At 40.6% G+C, this 17133-nt stretch overlaps 3 protein-coding genes across 4 annotated transcripts; 2 read left to right on the plus strand and 1 right to left on the minus strand.

Annotated features, from left to right (window-relative positions):
• The first annotated feature begins 530 nt into the window (after window positions 1-530).
• On the plus strand, window positions 531-3505 carry mrpl47 (mitochondrial ribosomal protein L47). The gene is given in 8 exon segments (XM_041040871.1): window positions 531-670; window positions 1424-1572; window positions 1877-1937; window positions 2020-2116; window positions 2307-2437; window positions 2771-2866; window positions 2989-3038; window positions 3041-3505. Coding segments are annotated over 8 exon segments (816 nt in total). The 5' UTR covers window positions 531-536; the 3' UTR covers window positions 3139-3505.
• Window positions 3485-12366, minus strand: actl6a (actin-like 6A). The gene is made up of 14 exons (XM_041040870.1): window positions 12210-12366; window positions 10645-10721; window positions 9356-9530; window positions 7679-7779; window positions 7298-7395; window positions 7062-7156; window positions 6410-6516; window positions 5944-6033; window positions 5733-5794; window positions 5323-5437; window positions 4979-5059; window positions 4769-4864; window positions 4478-4564; window positions 3485-4225 (listed from the first exon to the last, which is right to left on the minus strand). The coding sequence occupies exons 1-14, from the start codon at window positions 12232-12234 to the stop codon at window positions 4145-4147; spliced, it is 1290 nt and encodes a 429-aa protein (XP_040896804.1). The 5' UTR covers window positions 12235-12366; the 3' UTR covers window positions 3485-4144.
• An 85-nt stretch (window positions 12367-12451) lies between these two features.
• On the plus strand, window positions 12452-16632 carry aldh7a1 (aldehyde dehydrogenase 7 family, member A1). 2 transcript variants are annotated; one of them, XM_041040864.1, is made up of 2 exons: window positions 12452-12514; window positions 14262-16632. In XM_041040864.1, the coding sequence occupies exon 2, from the start codon at window positions 14267-14269 to the stop codon at window positions 15893-15895; it is 1629 nt and encodes a 542-aa protein (XP_040896798.1). In that variant the 5' UTR covers window positions 12452-12514; window positions 14262-14266; the 3' UTR covers window positions 15896-16632. The 2 variants fall into 2 exon arrangements, with proteins under 2 accessions (XP_040896798.1, XP_040896799.1); XM_041040865.1 differs by having other exon boundaries at window positions 12479-12583.
• The last annotated feature ends 501 nt before the right edge of the window (window positions 16633-17133 follow it).

Here is a 17133-nt window from a genome sequence, read left to right on the forward strand (position 1 = left end):
ACACTTGTCAAATCTGTACTAGATTAACCCAGAGAAGCTAAATACGTTTAAAACATGGTTTCAGATCGGTGAGGCCTTTATTCCATTTGTGAAAATACAAAACAATGTATATTTTCCCCACTATTTTGCCCCATCCAGACCACATTAGACCAGGTCCAGATAAAAAAAAAAACTCTACAGGCATAATACGGGTTTCATAAATCTGAAATCTCAAGTAGTGTCAAAACTTAAACTGTCCAATGTTTTTTATAATGTCTTACATCTAGAACAATAAGTACATCTATCAACAGACAGGTGAACAACAGTCCCCTTAACCTTCGAATCGGAAGCCAACTTCAATGTCGTGAGAGAGTGGTTGCTTCTTGTTTAATTGAATTATTGAGTTGATACTGTTGATAATATTATAACATATAACACTATATTAATCACATGGTAATAAAAAGAAACATTTTTCTTTAAAAAAAAAAAAAAAAAAAAAAAAAGACAGAGAGAGAGAGAAATGCATGTTGGGTATTGAGGGAAGGATTACGGTAAAGATGGCGGCGTCCTCATCAGCAGGACGCGTTTTGACTCTTTGCAAGCAGTTTCAAAATGTCGTTAGAATATCTTCAGCGATAAATGCGCAGCACTGTGCGGTTAATGTGACCAAATGCCAGAATCGTCTTTTCAGGTAAGAGTCTGTTGCGGTGCTTTAGAGAGAGGACATTGTTGTGTGTTAATGAAGCGACGGTAAAGTCAACGCGCTGACATGGTTCATCTTATAACTAAACACGCAGGACTCCTCTCCTCTCCTCTCCACCTAAACCTCCACCTCTCATGTGGCTGCACCGTGTACAGTTAAAGTCGCTACGCACGATTAAACAGCAGTCCCGCTAAATTAAAGCGGAAAAATTAAAGCATTAGGAGTTTGGTAAACGAGGCCATCTGCTGACATTTGGGGGGGGTTGTCCACTGACATTGGGTTACAGACCGAGCAGCACAGGCTCAAGCTTATTTATATGTGTTTCCAGTCTCAGTGAAGACTGATCTGACAGCCCAACAATATATTTAAAATACTTCCTGGATGCGCTTGTGTTTTTTCAGGAAAACTTGCGTATCCTTCCAGATTGTAGTTAGTTATATTTCTGTTATAGTTATTTATTTGCGTATTTATTACCAATTACACATATTTTTTAAAAAAAAATCAGTCTTAGGGGCACAAAGAAAGGGAGGACGTTATGAGGAAAGAAAAAGAGGAAACATTTTAGGAGAAGCAGAACGTACCTGCTTCAGGGCAGGACTAGGGCTGCTCTCAGCCCTAGTTACTGAAAGAGAGACTTCAAATTTACATTTAGCTGTGCAATATTAAAGATAACTCATGTTATAAATGAAATTCGGGTGGATTATACATGTCAACTGCATGAATTTATTTTGCACCCACCAGGGAAAACTCTCCATTCGTTGCCCCATCTTGGTGCAGTCCCATCAGCTCTGTGGGTCAGTGTCGAGCTCTGCACACAACCATCAGCAGAAGAGGACTGGAGGAGTTCTTTGACTTCCCTGAAAACTGGGGAGAGGCCAAAGTGAAGTCTGGTAAAACACTTAAGTATTATAGCATTCAGAGAGACCCTGTCTCCACTATGTGCAGATGCTTGTAGTTTCAATAACAAAACATTATTAGAAAATTTTAATCTGCATCTGGATGTGGATCAACTTCAAAATAAATCTTGGGAATGTGACTTTTATGCAAGAATAAATAATGCAAAATTTCAAGAGAATCCAAAACCAAGACTACTGAGTAGAAGTCTGAATTCATCATGTTGCTGTAGCACAGTTGTAGTTGCAATGTATTAATGATAGACTTTCCATATTGTTCCTTTTTGTCATAATTTTGTAGGTGCCCCGTGGACTGCCAAACAACTGAGAACAAAGAGCAACGAGGATTTACACAAACTCTGGTAAGGACTGTGGAGATCACTCTACTGCTTCAGACTATAGGAAGATTTATCTGTTGTGAGTAACGCACTTGTTCTATCTTAGGTATGTGCTGTTGAAAGAAAAGAACATGTTGCTGACACTTGAACAGGAAGCAAGAAGGCAAAGGGTTCAGATGCCGAGTCCAGAAAGATTAAGGAAGGTTGGTATGCCACTCAACTGACATCTCCACCATTGCAACAGAAATAATGAGTTACATTTGACGGATTAACTTTGGTTCAGCCTTTGACAGAGCTAGGTGGGATGCAGGCTTCGTTGCCTTATTGTGTCTTCTGGTGGTGGTAATGTATGAGCCCTGGCTAAGATAAATGTCTCTGTCTTCCTCTTCCCAGGTTGAGCGGTCCATGATCAGACTGGAGACAGTGGTGAACGAGCGAGAGACTGCGCTGCGTCTGCTGCAGACAGGACAGGAAAAAGGCAGACCAGGAGCCTGGAGGAGGAACATATTTGGATACATCTACTGGTGAGGGCTGCGTCACTGTGTATATCATGTCACACATACATGGAGAGAAATGTCCGACTTTATTAACCTTTTAATTCAATCATTCTGTCAAGGTTTGAGGGGATCTTGACGTTTACATTTTGTTAATTCAGATAAGCACAAAAACACTTTGTCCCAGGCCTTTTGAAACAAATTTGAGTCTGAGATTGATATCGAAGCGCAGTGGAAAAAAGGTTTTATACCTTCAGTATGTGGTCTGTAATCTGAATGTCATATCTTTTGAAGGGCTAGGCTTTGGAAAATGAAATGTGGGTTGTGGGTCATACACATTGACTTTTATTTTTTTTCTCCCAGGTATCGATTCAAAGAGTATGCAATTCCTTGGTATATGAATAAAAGATACAGGCGAAAGAAGTTCTACACACCTATGTTTGTCCAACCATACATCAGGTAAGACAGTATGGCACATTCAGTTTTAAATAAAGGGTATAGTGTGTGGAAAATCTAACCCTGAGTTATGTCAGTAAAATTTCTGTAGTCTTACTAAAATATGATTGTTTTTTTTTTTCCAGGATGCGTATGGAGCAGCGCATTCGGGAAAGGGTCAGGAAAGAAAACTTGGAGAAGAAAACACAGGCCAAACTAAAGGGGGAGTTTCCTCAAATGAAGATTCCCTCAGTGTGAAATTTCAGGCTCCCACCGTGCTGATCGTGAAGTTTTGACAGCTGTGATCCTCACATCTGTCCAGACACAAAGCCCTCTCCGCATTTTATTTGATAAGTTAATAAGGACTGACTGGGCACTCTGAATCAGGTCAATTCAAGTAACTGAATGTGGTCTGACACTGTTATCTAAAATGTTGTCATACTTGTTATTAAAACATCTAATATTGATTGTTTTTACTCAGAATGCTTTGAGTCAATAAGATTAATAGTTAAACTCATGTGTCCCTTGATAACCTTTAAAATATAATCATGTCAACCACACACCATGCTTCTGTACAAATAAAAATATTCATACAGTACTGTTTGTGTAAAAGTAGGTTTTCGGAAGTTTATCACAAACTCATTTAACAAAAAAATGACTTTATTTTTAAAAGACCATATGTAGCCAATGACAAGCAAAAGTGAAAATTAAATACAGATTCATCGGAGTTGACAATCACACCGATAAGCACAGGCACAAACTGACTGGCCTCTGCCTATGATGAGTTTTACTACACGGACAAAGAAAAGCCTTATCACCAAAAGACCTTATTCACCCCAAACTTTACGGTTGTTCCTCCAAATACACATCCTAAAAACACAGCGTTTACCTTATCAGTGTTCTGCAGAAACCTTTCACAGCATATTTTGTCATTGTGTGCTTTCCCCAGTGTGATCAAAATCTTGACATCAGTGCACGCTGATTAAATACTGACTTTTTGAAGGTGTAAGGTTTCGATTAAACACTAACAACCTAAAGATAAGGCAACAAATTGACCGTTATGACATAAAGGAAATTAAACCCCATTTCTTCATAGTGAGACAGTTTGTATTGTAGATGCTTATGTCTGATTTTCACAATAAATCCCAGACAGACATATGGACAAACTCTGTATTAAAAACAAATCATACAAAACAAGCGATCTTCCATAGGTGTTCCTGAGTCTGGGGTCAGAGGTGAAGGATTGATGATGCTGAGCTTGTGGCAAAGACGGCGGCGTGGGGAGAAGAGTCCGGTGTCAAATCAAGGGCACTTCCTGTCCACACACTGCTTTCCTCCCTCCTCGTACTCCTGCTTGGAGATCCACATCTGCTGGAAGGTTCCCTAGCAGACAGAAAAAATATTGTATTTGAACAAATCTTGATTACAATAAAGGTGCAATCAGAATTAAAATAACATAAATGGTCTGTAATACAAGTACATAACTTAAGACAAAGCTGTCAAAGGTGTATATGTGAACTTAAGCACACACACAAGCACCAAATTAGATGAAACTGGGGCCAAATGTTAAACAAAAACTGTTTTTAATGTTGATACACTCTTTATAATACAGTTTTAACTGCTGTGTGTCCTTACAAGTGATGCCAGGATGGAACCTCCTATCCAGGCACTGAACCGGCGCTCCACTGTAGTGTTGTTGGCTATCAGCTTCAGCCTCATGCTCTGCAAATCACAGACAAACATGTTCAGCTATGGCAAGAAACTCAAACTCAGTGACGAGTTTTAAGATCAGACCACATATATAATAATCCAGCAGTGTCTTTTTCAGAGGATTATCACAGCAAATGGGACAGTATTTTGAATTGACAATTAAAGACCGAGATAATATTAATCAGAATATATGGAGAAGTAGTGGTATTGACTCACTGGTGGAGTTTTCTGGGAGAGTTCTCTGTTCAGTCGGTCAGTGAAGCCTTGAATGAGTGTGTTTCCTCCAGTCACCACCACACTGCCATACAAACCCTAAAACACAGTAAAGAAGAGTGTGTTTTTAAATCAATGCATATTTTAGCCAACATACATTTTAAGACCTGTTGTTTAAAATAAAATTGTAAATCTTAAAATCTTGATATTCACCGGCCGGATGTCAATGTCACACATGCCCACGCTGGTCGTCACCACGTGGCCAACTCCTAACATGGTGTTTCCAGACAGGCCCTGAAGTGGTCAGAACAAACACAGACATTAGACTAAAATCTCAAATAACTGATTCATAAACTATTAGGAACCTTTTGGAAATGTATCAACTTTTCATAACACTGCAGTCAGTCCTTCTTTGGAGAAATATTTGATGATACATGACACACACGCGCGCGCACACACGCGCGCGCGCACACACACACACACACACACACACACACACACACACACACACACACACACACACACACACACACACACACACACACACACACACACACCTTGGCATTAGAGGGGTCAAACAACCCCTCCGGGATCTTCAGCCTCTCGGCCCCAAAGTCACAGTTGTAGCCGTTGGGCAGCTCATAGTGCACCGTGGGCATCTGTGCAGCCACCCTGTTGAACGGTAGAGAGGGTTACCTGTGAGGTAATTCTTTCAGGGGTTAAATCAACATTTTAATATAAGATTTTTTTAGCATGCAAACCTCCACAGAATTTGAGAGATTAAATAAAGGGTATTGTACATAAAATCGTATTGGTGTGTAACCATGGCTTTGGTTTTGAGAGTGCAAACCACAATAGACCTTTTCTTGTGTCGATGAAGGCTAAAATTAGTGGGCAACAACAGAACAGGGGTAGAAACATCTAAGTACTAGACACATCCACTCAAAGTTGCAAATAACTCTCTTACTGTTCATCATATGGAGAGTCTGACACCTGCAGCACTGAAGCCTGGAAGTCCTGGATCACACACTGCAAACAGTGAGACAACACACGTGAAGACACACAATCACTGAAATAAAATATGTACCAACAAACAAGAGGACTCGCCTATTACTCCAAGCTTAACACAAAATGAGTTGATGACACTGAATGTAATCGTGGAAGAGTTCAGTGCTTACATTACACATGTAGTTGTGCCATGAGCGGGTGACTTGAGGTAGCTTCTCCTTTTTCTTCCAGCTGGCTTGGGCACCCTCCCGCACTCCATCCTGTAAAGACAAAAAAACGTGGTGGTTTACACCAGCTGCTCAGACGGATGATGACATTAAAACCCAATGTGTGGATAGCTTGAATTCATATTTTATTTAGAATTGATACATATTGATTTTTTACTCTAGCTGACAGTCAATTATTGCTGAAAAGTTGCCTGACACCAGCTCCACCTGCCCTGCACACCAATCATGTTAATATTAACACTAACATTTATTTACACCTAATGATTGGCAAGTAATTAACATGATTATTTCTTGAATGTGTAATACCATATTACTACTAGTGTTCTTACCACTAAAAATATATCATTCCACCTCTATACACTAAAATGAGGAAATTCAAAGATGAGTGGCTTCAGCAGATCTCACCCACCTTTGACGCAATCATATAAGGAGGGATTATTTCGACATTTAACTCTTGGAACAGCTCCCTACACTGCATGCTCATGAAGTCTCCGGCAAGGGGCGACTTGACGATGCCTGTCAAGAAGAGTGAATTACACATGACTCAGACTCAAAGGAACAAATTTCTACCGTGTTTACTTTAGATACAGAGACTCAACACTGTGTTCGAACTTGCACGGCTTGACGCATCACCGTGACCATAATTGTGCTCTTAATGGTTCCCGGTTCTTCAGATTAGCAAATTCCTGAATGATCCTCCTCTTTTTGTTTCAGTATCAGTATTAGAAAACTTTACACTGCTCTTCTACAACCTCACCCTTTACACGAAGGGGCTGGAATTATTAGAGGTTTACAAGCTGAAAATTTATGACGGGAACAGAAGCTTGCATTAACAGAGCATTTGTAGTAACAGCTGGCTTGATTGCTCAGTCTGAGATACTTGCTCCAACCAGCAGATGGCAGCAGAAATCATGGGAGAGAAGCACCTGCATCAGTGGAAAATGCAAGTCTATTAAACCTCTTTAAGTGTTATTCCCTCCCTGGTTTATGTTAGCTAAGTAAAATCTGCAAGGAGGCCATCAACTCATTTAATTAATTAATGATCTATGCTCATTTCTTACCTTGCTGCAGGACGTATCCATCGTGTACTGGAATGGCTGTGGTGTGTGTGGCTCCACTGTCCAGGACCAAGCCTGTAGATCGTCCATTTGCAAAGCTTTGATATTCGGTGTAAAGGAAATGTTATACAGTTCAACATGAAACTGAGTCATAAGGGAAACGGTGCAATTATCAAACAGTAAAGAGGCTATTCAATGACTCATTCTTTCTCTTAATAAAGTGAAACAGTAAAGGATACGCGGAGAGCACAGCTGATTTGCAGAGGAAGAAGGCAGGAATGTTGTAATGCTCAAACATCAGCTCTGTTAGTTTCTCCCGTTTCGCTCTTGTGTTCCACTGCAGATGCAAAACAGAAGTTAACCCACTCACACAAACTTTCATTGTCAGCACAAATTATTACATTTCTCCATGAGGTAACAAAGACCGGCACAAGAAACAAGCTCTTCATCTCAAAATCTGGATTACCAGCTACTGCTCCACTATTCAACTAAAAGTTAAAATCTGAAGACAGAATCAGACTAATACTAGGTTTTAGAGAAAACAAAACTTCTGGTATTCAAACTAGATAAATATAACCTTTGTACAATTACAGAAGATGTAGCCTGTGTTGTTAACTTACTGATGCTTCTGACATGAGCACTGGGTGCAGACTGGGCTCAGACTTGAAGTGCATCTTGTAGGTGTGATCCAAAATGGCCTGGAAACTGTCCCAGTCTTCAACTGTAAACAGAGTGGAAAAGAAAAAGACTGTGAAATTACTGCTGATTTGCTATTTCTGGCTTTAACAGAGGAGAGAACAAACATGAGACAGCAAATGTTTTTCAGATTCCACATCCAATTTTGGGAGCTGGAGAGCTGTTACTGGCGGAAACCCACATAAAATCTTCTGGGGCTGCAATTTTTTAAAGTTAAGTTTTAAGTTTATACTTTATTGATCCCTCCTCGGGAAATTACTCTCTGCATTTTACTTACAATTCATCTGATGAACCTTTTCTCAATCAGTTAAAGATGCTGTCTATAAAGTATCAGAAAATAGTGAAAACCGCACATCAAGATTTCCCATAGTTAATTTCCGCAACTGACTACTGTACTGTGCCTTCAGCACATAGCAGCTACATTGTTATATCTTTGTTTTATTTGTAAGTATAGGCCTACAAAAAAAAACTTGGCGTCACAAAAACATGTATCTTTCATTATCATCATTGCTGGGTCAGATGGTGGAGAAAATAGAGCGATGATGAGCTTTTTTAGATAATAATTTCAGCACCCAGCACCAATGTTCCAGGTCAGCACTCTAAGGGAGCCTGTGGTCCCACAGTGCTGTTCTGCTGCAATTAAGATTGGTGTCACACTCGTCTCTAAATAGCCTCACAGCCAAACTCCACTGGACCAGATTCTGATGAGCATCATCAGCTAGGTCAGTGCTTTTGATGATACACATCTGCTATCACTGATACTTCTGAGGTGACACACCTGTAAAATTTTGCATTCAACGCTGATAACGTGCAGAGAATTTTGGCTTTAAATGTTTTTGAAACAGCGCTGAAATGATCAGCAGATTACTCGAGCAGTCGGTTGACAGAACTAAAAGGCTGCAACTAACAAATTATATTCCCAACTCTGATTATAGAGGGTTCAACTCTTCAGTACCAAGGACAGCTTTGGACATGCCCCACATCTGACTTGGTTCAACATATCCATTATTTAGACAAGTACAAATCAGGAGAGGAAATTATGAACACTGGCTGCCAGGCATGACACTGAACTCAAGATGGAAAGGGGCTTGCCTTCCATCAAGAGCACACTAGACTGGAGAGCTCATGATAATGAGTTGCCTTGGTCTTCAAATGATCTCATTAATATTCATGATGAGCAGCAATCCACTATACGTCACTCAGGGTTGTGACGAGTTCATCTATAAAGTCAGCTGTGAGACCAAAACAGTCTAATTGTGAATGTGCGTCAAGCAGACAGGATTATAAATATTCATAACTGAGTTTATGTCACAGACTGTAACAAAAGACAAGGTTGTACATCCACTAAAAAACCATGTATGTTCATATTTTACAACCTTTCTTATGCACTGCGCACATACATATATATATATACACACACACACACACACACATGAGAAAAACATAGAAACACCCCAGTCAGTCCATTTGTTTTAGTATAAACCAAGTTCTACCTGTCCGTCATATTTCTGTCCACTCAATATTTACCACAACCAAGCACATGACAGCAAAGAAACAAAAATGTCTTTGAATTTTAAAATACACATCAACCTAACACTCACTCATGCCATTCTTGAGCGGAGACATGACCTCCATGCTTTCTCTGGGTACCCTCAGCTGGTTGGTATCGATGTAGTAGGTGGTGCCACTCTGCTTGCCCTTGTCACCATCCGTCTCCATGGGTGTGCTGCCATCCTCTCGGTCAAGGGTCACACCTATCACCGTGGGGAAGTCCGCCTGAACCAAGCCAAAACAAAACAGGACACAATCCAAGTCAAGACACATTCACACACACCCTGTTTTACCAGTACCAGCTTCTCGATAGTGACATAAGAGGACTAACTGGACAAAACCAATTACAAGTTCATCCACATTCAAAACTATGAATAAATAAATTCCCATTTTGTGAAACACTTAAAGTGCTGAAATGTGAAGAAATGCTGTTCTGACTTATGAGGAAAAATAGTGAAGACGTTTGGAAATACTAAAAAGTACCTGATTTTACTATCTAACAGTTTATCATGCAAAAACAGTGGCTACACCTTGTAACTCAAAGCAGGGAGGAATTCTGGGGTGTTGGGGCCAATAGCAACTCAGATCAAAACCAGAAAGAAACATTAAATACCACCATAAAGCAATTTGTGGTGGTTGGATTGTGCATCAACTTTCGGAGGAATCATAGCACGATGATTATACAGTATGTTCTGGGTTTCCCACAGATTTCAAATATCCTTAGGCGGGTTGGAAGGGAGTGAGATCAGGAGGGACAGTGAGCTAATACAGGATGTAGTCTCCATCCAAACCCAAATGCAAACAAGGTGAATGTCTTTGTAGAACTGATAAAAATAAATAAATTAATTAAAAAAAAAAGTTTTTTAAAGGATAAAAAAAAATTGTTTACATACATATGCCACTGTTAAAAAAAACAAAACAATGGCCAAAGCAGGAGAGCTGAAAGAGCAAGGAGTGCAGCTTTACGTAGTAAAGTTCAGTATGTTATGATGGGGCCAGTATGGGATATCTGTAATACTGTGGTATTTGCATAAGACCAGTAGTAGGCTAATTTAAGTACAGGCTGCTGAGGGCCAATGAGAATCTATCTCTGACACATTGCTCATCAAAAAGATATTTATGCTATCAAGCTCACAACCTAAAGCACAGATAAACTCAAAGCACAGATAAATCAAAACCCAAGCAAGTACTCCAAAATGACCTGAACTCAATTTATACTGTCTGTCTCCAGGGTGACAGCCCTCATTTTTGATATTGGCGTACCCCCAGAGGGAACACGAAGATGCACAGAGGAAGAAAAGACACACAATTAATCAGGTCATTTGAGTGATCCACTTACCTTGGGACAGTCTTCTCCCGCATAGCCAGCTCTTACAGAATAAGAGCCGATGTCGAACACCAAAGCTCCCACCTCATCTGCAGGAATGAGAGAAGTGCTGTGAATCCGATTTAAAATGTAAACTTAGCATAAATCGTCACATTAACTGTAATTAAGGATGCAATGATGAACTGGATATCAGCATACTGGAGATAACAGTTTTTCTGTTATATCTGAATTTAGTGTGTTTGCTTACAGATGCCCTATATGTGAAACAATTATTCACCAAGAGGAAGTTCAGTACAGTTTACTTTTTCTCTTGTACTTTTTAAGCAGATGCCAGTCTCAGAGAACTATAATGGCATTGTTCCATTATTGCTCTTACCAACAAAGTGCAGTGTTATTTTTGTGTGTATGTGTGTGGGGGCATCTTATACAACAGTAGGCAATAGATAAGGTTATTAATGAAAAGGATCTTTTTGGTTGAAACTGTTTTCAACCTTATGATCATTTTGGTGCATGTAGTTTGTGCTGCTGTTGAACTCTTTTGCTCTATATAGGGAAGCGTGTTAGCTAGCTTTCACTCATTGATATAAATGGGGTGGACAAAATAGAAACAACTGTGATACACTTTCTACAACATTTGAAATTATCTGTGAAAAACTTTAATTTGTCGCCTAATTTTTTGTCAGACAGTTGGTATTTTCCCAATTAAAACTATGGCTCCACAGACAAAACAGACCAGTGTTGATCTATTATAGGTCAGTGGGTTTTTGTTTTACCACTTTGTTTATACAAAATAGATTCACTGAGAATAAATTGCAGTAATTTATAAAGCTGAAAAAAAATATATAAAGTCATTATTATTACTGTTATTATTAATAAACAACATATTATTCAGAATGTGGACCAGTTGTGAGGCTACAGATTCCCCACACAATGTTACGATACTGTAATAACACATTTCTTTATATGGTATGCACAAGTATGGCGCTACTGAATGTAGCTGGAATTTATGTATTTTTATTCATTCTAATTAATTAGGACCACTGACAGCAGTATTAACGGTACATATTCAATTACAGGAAATCCACTTAATAAATAAGTTCTCTCTTGGACATAGTAATGTCAACAGAAAGGTAAGATGCAGCAAACGTATCGTTAAATATGACGATCCCTCTTTCAGTTAAGTCACTGGAAACATCTATCTCCAGTTCTAAGAAAGCTATATTTAACATGAACGTTACACAAACAACGGGATGTGCTCAGTAGCTCGGCAAGCCCACTTTCATTCATTTCCTTGCTGGCTAGCTAACTAGCTGAATCGAGGTTGGACTCCATGATTATTGCATAAACAAGCTACGCTTAAGTCACAAAAAAAACGCACTTAAAATGATAATAAACTGAGACATTCTAAAACGCACAGCGATTTCAAACGTCAACATGAATGTAGCTTCGACTAGTTTATCACGGAGCTACGTGTTAGCACAGCTAACGTAGCTAGCTTACCACAAAGCTGGCTAAAGCTACAGAACGGGACAACGTGGACAAGTTTCGTTTTATTTTAATCATAAGATCTCACTCACCGCCTCCATACACTCCGCCACTCATCCTTTAAATTATCACAACAGCAACTTTGTCAGTATAAGTGATTACAGCAGAAACACAGCCGTTGAACGGTTAATCACAACAAAGGGGCTCCGTTAGCATGTATCAGTCTAACGAAGCAGGCGCCACACTGCGACGAGGCTGCTGTCCAATCAGAACGCAGCATAGCGGCACTGCCCAATCAGAACGCAGCACAGCGGCAGTACTACCGGGTGAACGGTGACGACAGATCGAGTTCTTCCATGCTGAGGAGCGGACGTGGCCCAGCGAACCTGACATCAACGTGAGTGGAAAAGAAACTGCTTACAAGAGGCATAAAGTCGCTTTAAATCGTTTAAAAGCCGACGAGCAGGTAGTGTGAGTGCAGGTTTCATAGCAGCACGATGATGTAAATGGGTGTAAATTGCAGGACCTTGAGTCACGGTCGTGGAGACGCATATCTGGGCGACCATGTCACTTCATGCTGCAAAAGTTGTTACACTCTCAAGAAAACATGCAAGATGTGGGATTTAACAAATGCAAATCCAAAATTAGTCCGTTGGTTTCTATTCATTGACATCGACGGTTAATTGTACTATTTCTATATCATAATTAAGGTCAAGTTCCACAGCCTCGTGGTGGTCCAAAGTTGGATTAATTGCGCAAGCGCAGATGGGGGACATGGTTGAGTAACTTGTTGGACAAATGGTTAAAGCACGGGACTGTGGTTATATAACCTGTTAAACTATTTTAAAATAAAAACGGTTACAACTCCAAAATTATTAATCATAACCAGTTACGATCTATTATACATAGTGTTCAACCTGTGGCGTCCGTTTTGAGTTTCTGCATTATTTGTACTGTGCAAAAGGTCTAGGCACTAAATGTGGAGCTGCTTTCAAAAATAATGCCATGACTAGTTTTAATTTATAAGTTAACTTCATACAAAGTGCAGTAAACAGAAGAACAATATTTAGAGAAACACCCTTTGCCTTTCAAACAGCACCAATTCTCCTCAGTACACTTGTGCATAGTCTTCAAGGTTATTTGCAGGTAGGTTGTTCCAAGCATCTTGGAGAAAAGGCAGTTCTGTGAATTTAGGCTTTCTCAGTGTCTTCTGTTTCTTCATGTAATCCTAGACTGACTGGATGATCTGGGCTCTGTGGGAGCCACACCATCTGTTGCAGGATTCCTTGTTCTTCTTGTCTCTGAAGACAGTTTTTCATGAATCTGACTGTGTGTTTGGGGTCATTGTCATGCTGCAGAATAAATTTGGAACTAAAGTGCCTAAAACCTGCAATGTTAATATGAGATATGTTACTCTGTACCTTTTTATGCTAATTTATGTATTCACACAGAAGTCATTGCATAAAGCTCTTATTTTCCTCCCTTTTCCCACACAGGCTGATTGTTTTTATTCCCTGTAGCGCATGTGTACTACATCCTGCACTGGGCCAGCTGACACAGCAAGGGCTGCAACAAACAGTTATTTCCATCATTGATTAATCTGTCAAAAAAAAAATTCATGATTGGTCTGCTAAATGTCAGAATAAAAAAATAAATGCGTGCATTCATCGAGAATGGATTATAACAAAAAGTTCCTGTTTTTGTACCAGCTGTCTCTGGCAAGCACCTGTTGACGGTTCTCATTCCTTGTGGCACATGTGCACTGTTTCCTGCAGCGAACACAGCTGATGCAACTTCTAAGTTATTTATAAATTTTTTAAAAATTTAAAGTTAATTTTTTACATTGGAAACAGTAGTTGATAGAATTGGAGCAGAAATAATTTCTCAAGTAATAGTTGATTGACATAATATTGATAGGACAAAATTTGATTATAGGTTACTCATTTACTCTCCGGTTGAAAACATTCTCACATTCAAATGTGATATTTTACTGTTTTCAAAATGAAAATAATTGTCTGATGCGGCCCTAGACAAGACAATCTTGTCTGAACCCTGTAGTGAGATTTTTCTGTCAATAATTATTTATAAATGCTTTCCAACCCTTTAAAGTTGTAAAATTAATTTTTAATTTTGTTTGCTTCCAGCACTCATGCAGCGCTGCCTCACTCTGACCATTGCCCGGCACAGCAGGCTCCTCTTAAGAAAGAAATTTGCATCTGTCCACTGCCAGCAGTCAGCAGCCATGTCAGGTCTCCTCATCAACCAGCCCAAATACTCATGGCTGAAAGAGCTAGGTCTGTCTGAGGACAATCCCGGTGTTTACAATGGAAGCTGGGGAGGCAGTGGGGAGGTCATCACATCTTACTGCCCCGCCAACAATGAGCCAATCGCCAGAGTTACCCAGGCTACTTTGGCTGAGTATGAAGAAACTGTCCAGAAGACAAGAGAGGCTTGGAAGATGTGGGCAGATATACCAGCTCCGAAAAGAGGGGAGATTGTGAGGCAGATTGGCGATGCATTAAGAAAGAAGATCCAAGTCCTCGGGAGCCTGGTGTCTCTAGAAATGGGCAAAATCTATGTTGAGGGAGTGGGCGAGGTTCAGGAATACGTTGATGTCTGCGATTATGCTGTTGGTCTGTCCAGAATGATTGGTGGGCCCATCTTGCCTTCAGAAAGACCAGGCCATGCTCTGCTTGAGCAGTGGAACCCAGTCGGTCTTGTCGGCATCATCACTGCCTTCAACTTCCCTGTGGCTGTGTACGGCTGGAACAATGCCATCGCTCTGACCTGCGGCAACGTCTGCCTCTGGAAAGGAGCTCCTACCACACCTCTAACAAGTGTTGCAGTTACCAAGATTGTGGCTGAGGTGCTGGAGCAGAACAACCTGCCCGGCGCAATCTGCTCCATGACCTGTGGAGGCGCTGATATCGGTACCGCCATGGCCAAGGATGAGCGCGTGGATCTGCTGTCATTTACCGGCAGCACCCACGTTGGCAAGATGGTTGCCATGATGGTGCAGGAAAGGTTTGGTCGCAAGCTGCTGGAGCTCGGCGGAAACAATGCTATCATTGTGTTTGAGGATGCTGACCTAAATCTTGTGGTGCCCTCTGCTGTCTTTGCATCCGTGGGAACTGCGGGCCAGCGCTGCACCACAACCAGGAGGCTTATGCTGCACGAGAGCGTTCATGACACAGTGGTTGAGAGGATCGCCAAGGCCTACAAGCAAGTCCGTATTGGAGACCCCTGGGATCCAAACACCCTGTACGGGCCTCTGCACACCAAACAAGCTGTGGAGCAGTACCTTGCAGCTATTGAGCAGGCCAAGCAACAGGGCGGCACTGTGGTCTGTGGAGGAAAGGTGATGGACCGTCCTGGAAATTATGTGGAGCCCACCATCATCACAGGGTTGGCTCATGATGCCCCCATCGTCCAGACAGAAACCTTTGTCCCCATCCTCTATGTCCTCAAGTTCAAGACAGAGGAGGAGGCGTTTGCCTGGAACAACGAGGTCAAGCAGGGTCTGTCCAGCAGCATCTTCACCAAAGATATGGGCCGGGTTTTCCGCTGGCTGGGGCCCAAAGGATCCGACTGCGGCATTGTGAATGTCAACATTCCTACAAGCGGAGCTGAGATCGGAGGAGCCTTTGGTGGGGAGAAGCACACAGGAGGTGGAAGAGAGTCTGGCAGTGACTCGTGGAAGCAGTACATGAGGCGTTCAACGTGCACAATAAATTACAGCAAGGATCTTCCTCTGGCCCAGGGAATCAAGTTTGAGTGAAGCCTTGAAGTAGATAAATTAAGCTTCGATGAGCCCAAAAAGGACAACACTAAATGTTTTAAGTGGCAGATGTTGCTTAGCAAATGCAAGACATTTGTTTTTGCATTTTTGCATTTAGAAAGGTCAGTTTGATTTGGAAAGAAATTTGAAATAACTTTGGATGTCTCATTAGTCATGTATCAAATCTATGTCTGCGGTTGTGGCTTGAGATATTAATCCTGGATTTAAGGTTTGAAAATAGTTTTGTGTTCCAAGGTCAAATACTGTTCCCCCAAATGTTGGTGTGCACTTTTCTACAAGCACTTAGAGGGTGGGTTTGAGTGCTAGATGACTGTACTTCAACCCGTATAAAGAATAAATGTTTTATTTTGAAAGAAAAACTGTAGTTGACATTATTAACGTGTAGAATTTGAACATGACGGTCAGTAAAGCTGCAGATGTGCATTGTTTTCACAATTGAATTTATATAAGCAAAAGACACTTTAGAATGCAAGGTGCGGTCAGTTTCTCATGGTAGTACAAATAGCATTTCATCACAGACTGCTTGAAAAAATCATATCATTAAGGTTTCTAACACACAAACAGAGTCAGGTTAATAGAAGGTAGATGTTAAAACACTGGCTGTTTGCGTCTCTACCATAGCATTAATACACTGTACTTTGCATCTAAAGCGTCTTTAAAGAACGAGTCACTGTGCTTTTTGGACTATCAAACAACAAATAAAGGCTTCTTGTTGACATGTGGACTTGCGCGGCCTTTTCTTTCCCAGCTTTTGTAGTTATGTAGTTAAGTAAAAGAAGAACCTTTTTTTTTTTCCCAAAACTTGGGTCAGTCATGAACATCAGCACATCGCTCAGCTGTCACAAGCTATTTAGGCAAACAAAAGATGAAGATGCTGACATGAGAAAAAAGTGTTCTTTATTAAACCAAATACAGAAATACTTGTACTATACTACTACATGCCTTACATTTTATATGGGCTATGAATGAACAAATACATTTCATTCCACTTTCCACAAAAAACTGTACAGTAAGTTTTCCCACGTGACCCCCCCTCCCCCCCATCAAATTTTAGTATAACGATGACTACCTGGTCATTTCTGTTACTTTTTCTGTAATTTCTTTAACTATGATGTTGAAGAAATAAACTCTGTCTCTTTAACAGAAATACTACTCTCGCATCCTCCATGCCCCCCATATGCTCACCCTCCCACTCAGCAGCTCTCTGCCTCATACTC

This window comes from Toxotes jaculatrix, chromosome 6, assembly GCF_017976425.1.
Source record: "Toxotes jaculatrix isolate fToxJac2 chromosome 6, fToxJac2.pri, whole genome shotgun sequence".
In the NCBI taxonomy this organism is placed as follows: domain Eukaryota; kingdom Metazoa; phylum Chordata; class Actinopteri; family Toxotidae; genus Toxotes; species Toxotes jaculatrix.

Excerpts from the sequence above, each read along its gene's own strand:
- actl6a (XM_041040870.1), bottom strand. The coding sequence starts at position 12,234 with ATGAGTGGCGGAGTGTATGGAGGCG. Across the intron at positions 6,517-7,061 it reads TGGATACGTCCTGCAGCAAG|GCATCGTCAAGTCGCCCCTT; the intron begins GTAAGAAATGAG and ends TCTTCTTGACAG. Across the intron at positions 4,226-4,477 it reads GTTCCATCCTGGCATCACTT|GGAACCTTCCAGCAGATGTG; the intron begins GTAAGGACACAC and ends TCTGTCTGCTAG.
- aldh7a1 (XM_041040864.1), top strand. The coding sequence starts at position 14,267 with ATGCAGCGCTGCCTCACTCTGACCATTGCCCGGCACAGCAGGCTCCTC.